This window comes from Pelodiscus sinensis, chromosome 1, assembly GCF_052426305.1.
Source record: "Pelodiscus sinensis isolate ZL-2025 chromosome 1, ASM5242630v1, whole genome shotgun sequence".
In the NCBI taxonomy this organism is placed as follows: domain Eukaryota; kingdom Metazoa; phylum Chordata; order Testudines; family Trionychidae; genus Pelodiscus; species Pelodiscus sinensis.
In genome coordinates this window covers 102,830,063-102,842,693 of record NC_143052.1, presented here as the reverse complement: position 1 = coordinate 102,842,693, position 12,631 = coordinate 102,830,063, and the positions used below count along the sequence as shown (strand labels likewise).

The 12,631-nt window shown below is 44.2% G+C and overlaps 1 protein-coding gene across 4 annotated transcripts in view; it reads right to left on the bottom strand.

Moving 5' to 3' along the window:
- The window catches only part of KIAA1549 (KIAA1549 ortholog), a 185,933-nt gene that overhangs the window by 20,494 nt on the left and 152,808 nt on the right, over positions 1-12,631 (bottom strand). For all 4 annotated transcript variants that reach the window (XM_075939458.2, XM_075939447.2, XM_075939453.2 and 1 more), the window contains 2 exons: positions 5,655-5,860; positions 3,607-3,830 (listed from right to left, as the gene is read on the bottom strand). In XM_075939458.2, coding sequence (XP_075795573.2) covers positions 3,607-3,830; positions 5,655-5,860 — 430 coding nt within the window. The remainder of the gene's footprint in view (positions 1-3,606; positions 3,831-5,654; positions 5,861-12,631) is intronic.

Genomic DNA, 12,631 nt, shown 5'->3' with positions numbered 1-12,631 from the left:
GCTTTTGCGGAAAAGTGTCCGTGCCAATCTAGACGCTCTTTTCCGAAAATGCTTTTAACGGAAAACTTTTCCATTAAAAGCATTTCCGGAAAATCATGCCAGTCTAGACGTAGCCACTGTGTGTGAGTGAATGAGTGTGCAATTTTATTTTGGAAGACAATTTTTTCTACCTTGCTTGGCACCTAGGATACTTAAAAAGTTCATATAGTCTTCCAGTCTCCTTCAATCACATTAGAGAGTATTGATTTACCTTTCATATTTATAGTAGTTTTCAGAAATAAAACTACATAAAAGGTAAATCAATACTGCCTAATGCAATTGTGTGATAAAGTCTGATAAGCAGCCACTTATTAAGTGCTGTGTGTTGGAATGATGCCAAATCGGAGACACATGGGATCTGATTTTTCCTGGAATTACGTAGCATTCTTTGACTATGTCTAGACTACAGGGTTTTTTCGAAAAAACTTCACCTGCGTCTAGACTGCCGCTGTGTTCTTTCGAAATTAAACTGAAAGAACGCGGTGGTTTTTTCGACAGCGGTAAACCTCATTTTACGAGGAAGAACGCCTTTTTTTTCAAAAGAGCTCTTTCGAAAAAAGGCATTCTTGACCACAAACAGGGCTTTTTTGAAAGAGAACATCTAGATTGTCTGGGTGCTCTCTTTCGAAAAAGCAAATCGCTTTTTCGAAAAAGTTGTGGCTGTCTAGATGATCTCTTTTGAAAGAAGCGTGTAGTCTACACGTACCCTTTATGTTCAGAGCAGAGTTACCACTGACTTGAGTGGAAGCTGCAACTGCTATGCAATTCTGCAGATCAGACCCCAGGATTTTAAGCAGGTCATCCAGAAAACAAGGACCATTTAATTAGTGACCCCTTCTGAAAAGTTTGGTTTAACTGACTTGTCCATCACATCACATAGGAATTTTGCACTCTAGGACACAGACTCTATTGCCATTTCTCCCCAGTCTTGACCCATGTCCTGTCACCATCCCAGTCCTGCAACTTCCCATCCCTGGGTCCTCATTCCTGTCCCGTTTTCCTTAACTAGCAGTTTCCAGCCATGCTCCACACAAGCTTCTCATCCCAGTCCCCTGCCCTAGTCTAACCTAACCCATTTCCATTCTTCTTTCTAAGCCAGTCCCAGTAATGCCCATCCCAGCGCGCTTCCTCTTTACCCAGATATTCCTCATTCCAGACCAGCAGCATTCTAAATTATGGCATCATGCAGATAACCAAGTAACAGATTAGACTGAGCTTTAAATTGATGTTGGTAGGGAAGCTGAAGGAAAAGTTTTATTTGTCTGCAGTGAGAAACTGGTCCAGAAGGGACTGTTTTTAGGAAACCTGGAACTCAAGAGGAAGAGCTCCCTGTGCCTCTATACCAGTGGTCTCCAACCTTTTTACACCCAAGATCACTTTTTAAATCTCAGAACAGGCGAAGATCTACCGCCCCGCCCCTTCCTTCTCTATTCTCCTCTCCCTCACTTGCTATCCCCAGCCCTTACTTACACACACTGATAAACAGTTAATTTTTAAATTATGCGATATATACAATTAAAATAATGTGTTTATAGTTATGAAATAAATGGTCTGTTTTTTATTAATGCTATTTAAATCTAAAATGAAGCATTTATAATTATACATTTTGTGGGGACAGAGTTCTGCGGTGGGGGGCAGGGGAGAGGGAACAGGGTGCTAGGAGGGCAGAGGACAGGGTTCTGCAGCAGGGGACAGAATGCCAGTGAGGACAAGTTTCTGCAGCTGGCGACAGGGGAGTGGGGACAGAGTTCGGGGAGTGGGGACCGGGGAGCAGGGACAGTAGGCCAGTGGTAGCTGAGAGTCCCCTGCATCTGCCTCCCGCCGCCCTCCCCCCCAAGAGGGAAGCCAGCACGTGCCTCCTCTAGGCCCGACTCCCCCCCCCCCCACGGTGCAGGGAAACCCCACGGGCGCCTGCCCCAAGGCCAGACCCCCCCTCCTATGGTGCAGCCCGGCCAACCCCTCCCCCCCTCGCCTCCCTTCCCCTCCTGCAGCGCGGCCAACCCCCGCGGGCGCCTGCCCCGGGGCCAAACCCTCCTCCCAGCCAACCCCCTCCTCTCCCGCAGTGTGGCCAAACCCCGGGGCGAACCCCCGCTCCCGCACTTAGGGAAGCTGCCGCACTCCTCCTCCAGGGCCGACACCCCCTCCTCCAGCACGCAACAGAGCTGTGGGAGGGGAGCAGCCCACGCACTTCCGGAAACCCCGGAAGTGACATGGGCTTCAGACAGGACTTCCGTCCACCCCGCGGGAAGCCGGCACTACACTAGAGGTAGGTAGTGGGGCTTCTCGAGTGTGGGGGTGCCCGAACACCTCACGATCAACTGGTCGAGGCCTCGCGATCGACCAGTCAATCGTGATCGACGGGTTGGTGACCATGGCTCTATACCCTACAGAGGGGACACTTTTCTGAAATACAGGATCAGGAGGGAAGGTCTGTAAGATAAATGCTATGTATACCTGGTTACCATGAAGGAATATGGAAAGAAGGGATTTTATTGTCTGGTATTTGCAGAGTTTTAAAGAGAAATTTGTAGAGCCTGTGCAGGTACCTGCGGAGGCAGATATCCATGGATATAAATCAGTATCTGTGGAACTGCAGGGTTTTCTCAGGCACTACAGTGGTGAAGGGAGCAGAATTTTAGTCCACTGCTCCCAGGAGACAGTGCTATGCACCGGCAGCTCCGCTGGCATGGTTGTACTGCCACCAGCCCCACCAATTGGGCAAGCGCCAAGCTCACTGGCACGCCCTTGGGCAGTAGATGCAGACAGCTGTGTAGACAGGGCAGGGGAGCTGCATGTGGGGGGAGCTGGCTTCTGAATGAAGCAGGCCCATGTTCTGCTTCTTTCATCACTAAGTTGCCAGGAATGTCCTGTGGTTCCGTGGATACTGATTAGCACCCATGTATATATACATTTGTATCCACACAGACCTCTATACATTTGCATTTTTATATATTTTATAATTCGTTTTCATAGTCTCTTGACTACATTTTCTTTGTTTTGATATGAAAATATTATTTTTGCTGTTTACTTTTTTCTTGTTCCTTAGTCTCCGTTAGTTCTTGTAAGTGAATTCAAATTTTGTTTTACCCTGTTTTGTTACCTGGGATACTTAAGTAAAATTAGCGTTTAAGTAGTTCTGCTTCAGCCTGGTCCCAAAATTACACGGTATTTAACAACTACACTAGAAGAGTTAAATGGTTTCCATGTGGTCCGACAACTACAAAATGAAAGTAAAAAGCAAAAGTAACAGCATAAACAATAAACATCTCTTTTAAAATGGCTTTGGTAAGTTTGGGTCTGTTATTGATAAACTGTCTATGAGAACCTCTAAAAGAACATATATCCCTCTGAATGCTGTTAAAGAAAAAAAAACCACAAACCAACCTCTGGCATGTATTGATTAGCCCAAAATACTCAAAATAACCCCAATCCTTTCACCTCTCCAATCCACACATTCTTTAATGATTCTAAGGTCTCCAAGTGCAGAAATATAGGCCTGACACAGTTTGCAAGTCTGGACATTAATTTTAAAAAGGAATGAATCTTTCTCTGGCTCTTAGTCTGTACCTCTTCCTGGGTTCGATAAAAACAGTAGGCACGTTGCCCCCAGGGTCCAAGATCTTGTCAATCTGCATCTGCGCCTTGCGGTATATTCTGTGCTGCTCTTTGGCATCAATGACAATCACATCATCCACAAGTGGAAATTCATAGTGGCCTTTGCGCTTGGCTCGGAGACGGATCTTATTACGGTGATGTTCAATCTCTGACTTATGCCTCAGGGCTGTCTGTATCTTAAAGGAGGAAAAAAGAAAACCGTGAGCTACACTTTTGCAAACAGAGCCTTCTATTGAAAGCAATTTGAAACTGGCACAAACATCCTCCCTCAATTATCTTGCCTTTTTGCAGGTGATAGACTCAGGATAATCACTAACACAAAAAGTGAAATCAAAGAGACGTGGCAATGTTAATAAAAGGCATGATGAACAACAGAAGTTCCTGCTAGCTGCCATGAGAAATACTACTCCATTGAAATTAGATTGCAAGCAAAGGTGTACGTAGCATATCACGGCCTGCACCCATCACACAAGTTGCTTGATAACTATATTCAAAGTCTGTCACTGATTCCCTTTAAAAAAAAAAACCCCATTCATAACACAAGGGGCAATAACTTACGGAGCTGATTGAGTAAGCAGATCTGGAAGCGGGAAGGAGGAGTGAAATGGTCCAGGGCATGGCAATAGGTTTTTCAGGTCACTAGTTTAAACAAACTAGCGCCTTTAGAGCTGGTCCAAAACTATTGAAGTCAATGGAACTCCTTCCTGGTTAATTGAATAGTTGATTAACCGCATGAATTCTTATCGGTTACTCAACTATTATACAGTCCCCAGGACTGGGGCGGGCAGCTTGTGTGCTCCAGCCCCACTCCTGAAGAGGCCCCTGCCAGTCCACACTGCTGCCTCTGTATCAGAGGCAGCAGCATGGGGTGCCAGGCAGGAGCTGGTCCACAAAGAAAGCCAGTTTAAAATCCAGCTCCCCTTATGGACCGGCTGCCTGTCGCCCCGTGCTGCTGCCTCTGATACAGAGACAGCAGCACGGAGTGGTAGCAGCTCCTGTCCAAGGGCAGGGCAGGGCAGGGCAGGGCAGGGCAGGGCAGGGCAGATATGAGCTCCCAGACCCAGCGCAGGACAGGACTGAGCCAGGCTGCCTGCCCACCTAATTCTTAATACACTTTAAATACAGCGCCCTAGTAGGGGTAGGTCCTGGCTTTGGAGCAAGCCAGAACTTGACCCAGGCTGCTAGCCATCCTGCTAAAAAGTTTACTGGTGGGGGCGGGGGGAATGTGTGTAGTCTATAGCATTAACCAATAAGCTTTTTCTCAATGGTTAATCGTCTATACTATTACACCCTTCCATTGATAACAGTAGTTAGTGGATCAGTCCTTAATACTATGCCTATGTTGGAACTAGGTTGTGGTGCACAGAAAGTATGAACAATAAAACCTAATCTTTTATAAAAGCATAGAAAGGTCGTTAGACAAATGTACATAGCAGGACTTTCTCTAGTAATTAAATTTACATTTCCTGGATTTCCTTTTCCATGAGTATTACATGTATTAATTTACCTTCCAACCTACTAAGGAAGGTTCTAAACACAGAGGATGAATTATACTTTTAACCTAGAAGCAGGGGAAGGAGACTATCTTCAAGCAAGTACAAAATCAGTTACTGAGTAGCAGCTGGGAGAAGTATGCAGAACTAGACCCAGATAACCCAATCATCTAGGTTTCGCACAAATATACCAAACTGCCATGAACTGTGGAGTGTTTATTACCTGCATGGTAACTCAAGGTTGTATGGTAACCTGTGTCACTACTCTATTTGCAAGATACACCTAAATAAGAACTTAAAGAAATGGCTGAGCTTTTCTCTAGGATGCTAAACAATAGGCAACTCATGATTATGTCCTTTATAAAAGAAAAAAATAATGACCAGGATCTGAAGTGAGACTCTCAACATATCAGGAAAATTTAAACCTTTTGCTTTCATTCTCACTTTGCAGCTCTTTTCTATATACTCTGTATATCACCATTGCACACAAACATGATTTTAAAATACCTCTTTGTTAATTTTGTTGGTCTCAGCTATTCGGTCAGACAGTGCTAGGTTCTGAACTGGAGGGGCTGCAATTGGCTGCATGGCAATCAACTGGATCTTGCTTGGGACCCGTCTGCTTGCTTCTGAGGAACGAGACATCCTGTCCACATGCTCAAAGATCGATGCTGAGGATTGCTGCTCATTTCCACTACTGCTCTGTGGAGGTCCTGAATTACCAGAACAAATAAAATACAAGACAGTGTCATTGCTCGGATCAACTCTGTCAAATGTCTGGCCATACAAGATAACGTGAAATGTTGCATTACGACATTATGCCATCTTTGCTGCTACATTTGATTTGCACCACAGACCTTTCATAAGACACTGATATATATTCCAGGCAGTTTGCCCAATAGTTTGCAGATGATTCTGGGGAACCAATGGGCATTTGCTTGATAATGAGTTCATCAATATTTTGTTACATTTTTTGTTTTAGTTGGTTAAAGAGTTCCAAGATATGTAACTATTCTAGTTAGAATCTTTAACATCTTGTCCATAACTTTATGGTCACAGTGCCTATTCTATAAATGAAAGCTACATAGAAAATGTCAATCTGAATATGGTCAATTTAACACAATCAATTAATACCACACCTGTTCCTATTGTCCTTCTGCCGGTTTTTATGTTTCTACAATAATATTTTTCTTTTTGAAAAAAATTGTTCCTCTCCTCACTGCTGCATGAAAGGAACAAACTCACTAAAACTCACTATTCTTACAACAAACTCCATATGAAGGCACTTTTATGCCCATGGAAGCCCTAAGAAGTCAGTCAAGAGAGCTCCTCTTAGACCCTGAGGGGTGTGTCCATGTGGAACAATTTACAGGACTGAGGCCTAAAAGACTGATTATACAAAAGACTTAAGAGAAACAGACTAAACAAAAAAGTGGTATTGAATGAATTAAAGGAATGTATAAAAACAGAATTTTGCAACACCAATAATCATAAGTATTATTTTTAACTCAGATACAGAAAGTAATAGTTTTTATACAATTATTGTTTTTTAAATAGAAAAATAAAAGACAAAAAACTAAATCCTTCTATAAATATTAAAAGGGGAAAAAAGTCTCATTCCTTAAGTAAATGAATGTACAGTAAACTTCCGATAATCCAGCACCTTTATGACCCAGAGGGTGCCGGATTATCAGATATGCCAGAGTACCGGAAGGGGGGCTATGAGAGGTCTGGGGTTGGGGTCAGCAGGGAACTGCGCAGCGTGGGAGAGGGCGGCGCTGCGGGACCAACCTGGCAGCACTCCATCTGCTCTGCCCCCGGCTTCGCCAAATCAGCCGCTGGTCAGTTTCAGCAGCAGTGGACTTGAGGAAGCCAGGGGCAGAGCAGCTCCAATTGTCCAGCTGGCCGGAGCACTTCCGGGTTCCAGTTGGTGCCGGACTACCAGGAGTGCCAGATCACTGGATGCTGGACAATTGGAGTTTTACTGTAATATTATTTCAGATAATCGATTACAGGCAGTCAGGTAAGGTGAAATCCTAGTGGCCTAGGGTGTATGTTTTAATGTAGTGTGTTGGTTGTAAGGACCAGAATGAATGCCTGATGTTTTATGAGGAGCTAATGTTATAAAAGACTGTTGGGCTGTTCCTTGTTCCAATCTATGTGAATCCAGCCGTATCGTGTCTCATACAGTCCTATCCCATTGCCTCCTGTTGGGAAATTCCTTATTTGTCCCCTCATTTTGCATCTTCCTTAAAGGTTTCAGTTTCGGCTTGACCTGTCTTTTGCTTTAGAGCATTAGAAGTGGTTACATCCAGAGCTAATCCTAACTGTGTCTTAAATATCTGGAAAGGACTGTTGGAGAACTGTGTAAAATGTGTCTTTTTCCTTTCTGCTGTTCTGGGAAAGAAGAAGCTGTTTCTCCATAGCTGGTCCTGGTGGTCAAGGGGATTGTTTTTAATGCTCAACCCCAACCCCTCTGTAGTAGAATATTCAACTGCTGATAAATTCCAGTATCTGCCTCCTCTTCCTACCTCTCAGGCTTCGCAATCTCACTCAGCACTGCAGCACCCTTTTTATCATATGTGTTTCTAAATGCCACTTCTGCTGAATTATTCATAACTGCAGTGTCGTATTTCTGTGCTTTTCTCCTTTATGCTGGCAGGAGCAAATAGAGTGGGTAAGTATCCAGCTTATTGTGTGACGGCCTTTCTTTAACTGGCAGTTTTGTGGAACAAATGTGAACGAGGGTCTTGGGAAAGTTTAATTCAATGTATCTGATATTTGAGTGGATTTGTCCTCTGGGTCTAAAAGCCAAAATTTGTTTTGAGCCATTTATTTACAGAAAGAGTTCTCAACAACTCAGATTATGTGAAAGGGTAATCATTTGTTTCTCCAATAGCTAGGCTGGTTTTTTTTTATTATGATATTTGTCATGTTTTAGTTCAAGCAGTGGTCCCCAACCTTTTGGGGCTGCTGGGCACTCGGGGGTGGGGCCACTCACGGGCCACACCCCCGTGGGGGGTGGGGCTGGCACATGCACCGCGCGCGCGGGACCGGGACCGGCACCGGCATGTGCGACCTTGGGGCAGAGGCTGCCCAGATTGTTTGGCGGGCACACATAAATGGCCTGGCGGGAGCCATGGCGCCCATGGGCACCGCGTTGGGGACCACTGAAGTAGAACATACTAAAGTGATCTCTGTTCTTTTGTCTCTTGGTTTCCTTCCTTGAACAGAATGTGAATAGTTAATATGATCTTTTAAATGGCCAATATTTATGCTGCTGTGAAGTCTGAAAGCTGTTCAGTTTAATGCAGTACAGGAAGTTCCCGGGTTACGTACAAGATAGGGACTGTTCTTAAGGTTTGTTCTTAAGTTGAATTTGTATGTAAGTCGGAACTGGTACATATTGTAGGGGAAACTCTAGCCAAACATTTCTCCAGAGCTCAGTTTTATTCTCCCACACCTCACTTCCCTCAGTCCTTTATTCTCAAGCTGAGGTGTCTGCTGAGAAAAGCCGCTCCGCGTCTCCCTGGTCTGCTGGGAGGGAGGGGGCAGCGCGCTAACTTCGCGTCTCCCTGGTCTGCTGGGGGGGAAGCAGCTAGTGCGGGGTTGCCTCACCCCATTTGTAAGTAGGGATCCGATGTAAGTCGGATCCATGTAAGTCGGATCCATGTAACCCGGGGACTGCCTGTATATATTATTAGATAGCTCCTCGTCCTAAGTGATATTAATGTGACTCATAAGTTTAAGTCGTTACTTCTGAGGGACTGGATGGCTCCAGGAGTTGATAATTAGATAGAGCCTTTGCTTATTCACAATGCTTAAAAACAATACAAATGTTTCATGTCTTTTGTTTGTTCTATTGGAAATAATTTTTTAACAACGTATAATTCCTCTGTTGCACTTGGAACCTAAACCAAATGTGTTAATACATTAGAAGCTGAAAGTAAAAGTAACTAGAATGATCAGGGAACAAGAAAAACTGACTACAGGTTGAACCTCTCTAGTCTGGCACTCTCAAGACCTGACCAGTGTCGAACCAGAGAATTTGCTGAACCACGGGAGGTCAATATTGTCTAGCAGCATTACCAGCACTTCCACTGCTTACTGGGCTCTTAGAAGACATTTAGGGGTAAATAAAAGCACCGAACACTGAGAGCCAGGTCTGGTGGCTGTAAACAAACCTTATGGAACTGCGGGGAAACTTGGCCACACCCATGACAGCTAACTAAAATCATGTCGGACCCAGGATGTTGCCATACCAGAAAGTGCCGAATAAGGAGGATTAACCTGTAGTGTGTTTAAAGTGTCCAAGAGGAAAGGAAGAAACACTGTAGATAGTAAAAAGTAAATTAGGTGGTTAAATGATCTAAGTTGTTGTCAGTATCATAGATAATCTCAAGGAAATATCCGTAGGACCTTTGCTATTCCTTTTTCATAGTTAATATTATTTAAATGAAACGTTGAACTCTCTTAATTGTAAATTATAGATGTACAGGCCGTCCCCGACTTACGCTGATCCGACTTACGTCGGAGCCGCACTTACGAACGGGGCTTTCTCGCCCCGGAGGTCGAGGTAGCGGATTACTACCTGCGAGCTCCGGGGCGAGAAAGCCCCGTTTGTAAGCTGCTCCGGTGCCCCTGGTCTGCTGGAGACCATCTCCAGCAGACCAGGGGCACCGGGCGGGTTCCCGCGCTTCTGAGGCTTTGCCAGAGCAAAGCCTCAGAAGCGCGGGAACCGCTGCTGCTGCCGCTTGAGACCCGGTGCCTGTGGTCTGCCGGGGAACGTCCCCAGCAGACCACAGGCACCGGGTCTCAAGCGGCAACAGCAGCGGTTCCCGCGCTTCTGAGGCTTTGGAGAAATGTTTGGCTAGAGTTTCCCCTACAATATGTACCAGTTCCGACTTACATACAAATTCAACTTAAGAACAAACCTTAAGAACAGTCCCTATCTTGTACGTAACCCGGGGACTGCCTGTACTGCATTAAACTGAACAGCTTTCAGACTTCACAGCAGCATAAATATTGGCCATTTAAAAGATCATATTAACTATTCACATTCTGTTCAAGGAAGGAAACCAAGAGACAAAAGAACAGAGATCACTTTAGTATGTTCTACTTCAGTGGTCCCCAACGCGGTGCCCGTGGGCGCCATGGCTCCCGCCGGGCCATTTATGTGTGCCCGCCGAACAATCTGGGCAGCCTCTGCCCCAGGGTCGCACATGCCGGTGCCGGTCCCGCGCGCTCGGTGCATGTGCCAGCCCCACCCCCCACGGGCGTGTGGCCCGTGAGTGGCCCCACCCCCGAGTGCCCAGCAGCCCCAAAAGGTTGGGGACCACTGCTTGAACTAAAACATGACAAATATCATAATAAAAAAAACCCAGCCTAGCTATTGGAGAAACAAATGATTACCCTTTCACATAATCTGAGTTGTTGAGAACTCTTTCTGTAAATAAATGGCTCAAAACAAATTTTGGCTTTTAGACCCAGAGGACAAATCCACTCAAATGTCAGATACATTGAATTAAACTTTCCCAAGACCCTCGTTCACATTTGTTCCACAAAACTGCCAGTTAAAGAAAGGCCGTCACACAATAAGCTGGATACTTACCTACTCTATTTGCTCCTGCCAGCATAAGGGAGAAAAGCACAGAAATACGACACTGCAGTTATGAATAATTCAGCAGAAGTGGCATTTAGAAACACATATGATAAAAAGGGTGCTGCAGTGCTGAGTGAGATTGCGAAGCCTGAGAGGTAGGAAGAGGAGGCAGATACTGGAATTTATCAGCAGTTGAATATTCTACTACAGAGGGGTTGGGGTTGAGCATTAAAAACAATCCCCTTGACCACCAGGACCAGCTATGGAGAAACAGCTTCTTCTTTCCCAGAACAGCAGAAAGGAAAAAGACACATTTTACACAGTTCTCCAACAGTCCTTTCCAGATATTTAAGACACAGTTAGGATTAGCTCTGGATGTAACCACTTCTAATGCTCTAAAGCAAAAGACAGGTCAAGCCGAAACTGAAACCTTTAAGGAAGATGCAAAATGAGGGGACAAATAAGGAATTTCCCAACAGGAGGCAATGGGATAGGACTGTATGAGACACGATACGGCTGGATTCACATAGATTGGAACAAGGAACAGCCCAACAGTCTTTTATAACATTAGCTCCTCATAAAACATCAGGCATTCATTTTGGTCCTTACAACCAACACACTACATTAAAACATACACCCTAGGCCACTAGGATTTCACCTTACCAAAAAACAAAAAACAAAAACAAAACCAAAAACTAACCTTGTGAAAGAGATATGCAAGTGACCCATACTTCATGCCAGTTTATAAGGATGCATACTTTTGTGTGTTCTGGCAGTGTTTGCCTACCTTGTGTTCTGTTTGCTTACATGCTACAACAGAACATCCATCCAGGAAGAAAACTAGCCTCACCAAACCAGATCCTTCAGGATCATTCAGTGTTCTGAACATTGCATGAGTAGAAACATACGCTGAGAAAGGAAAGGAAACTAACTCTGGAAAGGAACTAATGATCAATATTATAATAAATACTGCTTGCATCTTCTTATCTCTTCTCTGACACAATGGTAAACTGGGAAATGCTCGAGTATACAGGTATTCCTCAATAGCCAGCTCCTGAAAAACACTGAACAATGTTCAACTTTATAGACAGACCTGCCTTTGGTATTTCCAGTATTCCCTTCTCTCCTGTTTTACTACTACTAAGACTTTTGCTCAAAACCAGGATTATAATATATCTGAGCTCCATGATGGAACTACTCTGATGAGCTGAGGATCTGGCCTTAAAACCTCCAGTGAGAAATAAGCAATGATAACAGATACATGCGCTCTTAAAATCCTGTGTTCATGAAAATATTTTAAATATTCTGAAATGGGGTAAAAAGGAATAAAAATGACAGGAGTGAGCAGAATAAGTTGCAGTATTTTCCATGAGATGCTAGCAAGTCTTTAGCAAAACTAGTGCTAACAACAAAACACCTTAGCTCCTAAATTATATCTTAAACAAGCACCACATTGATTTTTAAATTCTTAGCTATCCACCATATTTTTAAATCTCACTTTTTCAAAATTACACAGTTAAAGGCGTACTCTCCCATTGTATCAAGTCCTGTTGTGACCTCTTTGCACCTGTAATTTCCTACAAGACTGCTACCAACAGAGTCATAATGACACATGATTAGAAAGTGTGTGCGGATGAGAGAAGGAAAGGGTGAGTGGTGTTACATCACTTGGATGAGATTCATGCCTGAATGAAATAAACCTGCAGACCTCCAGCTGCAACATAGGAAAAGAGAAAATAATCAGAGGGAAAAAATGATGGATAACCAAAATAAGAAGCTCCAATAGACAAAAATTACTTTTTTAGAAAGTGGAAGCACTGAAATGTATCTCAGGTTTGCCCTACTAAAACACTGCAGCAAGAGACTGAAATAAAAAAAAACA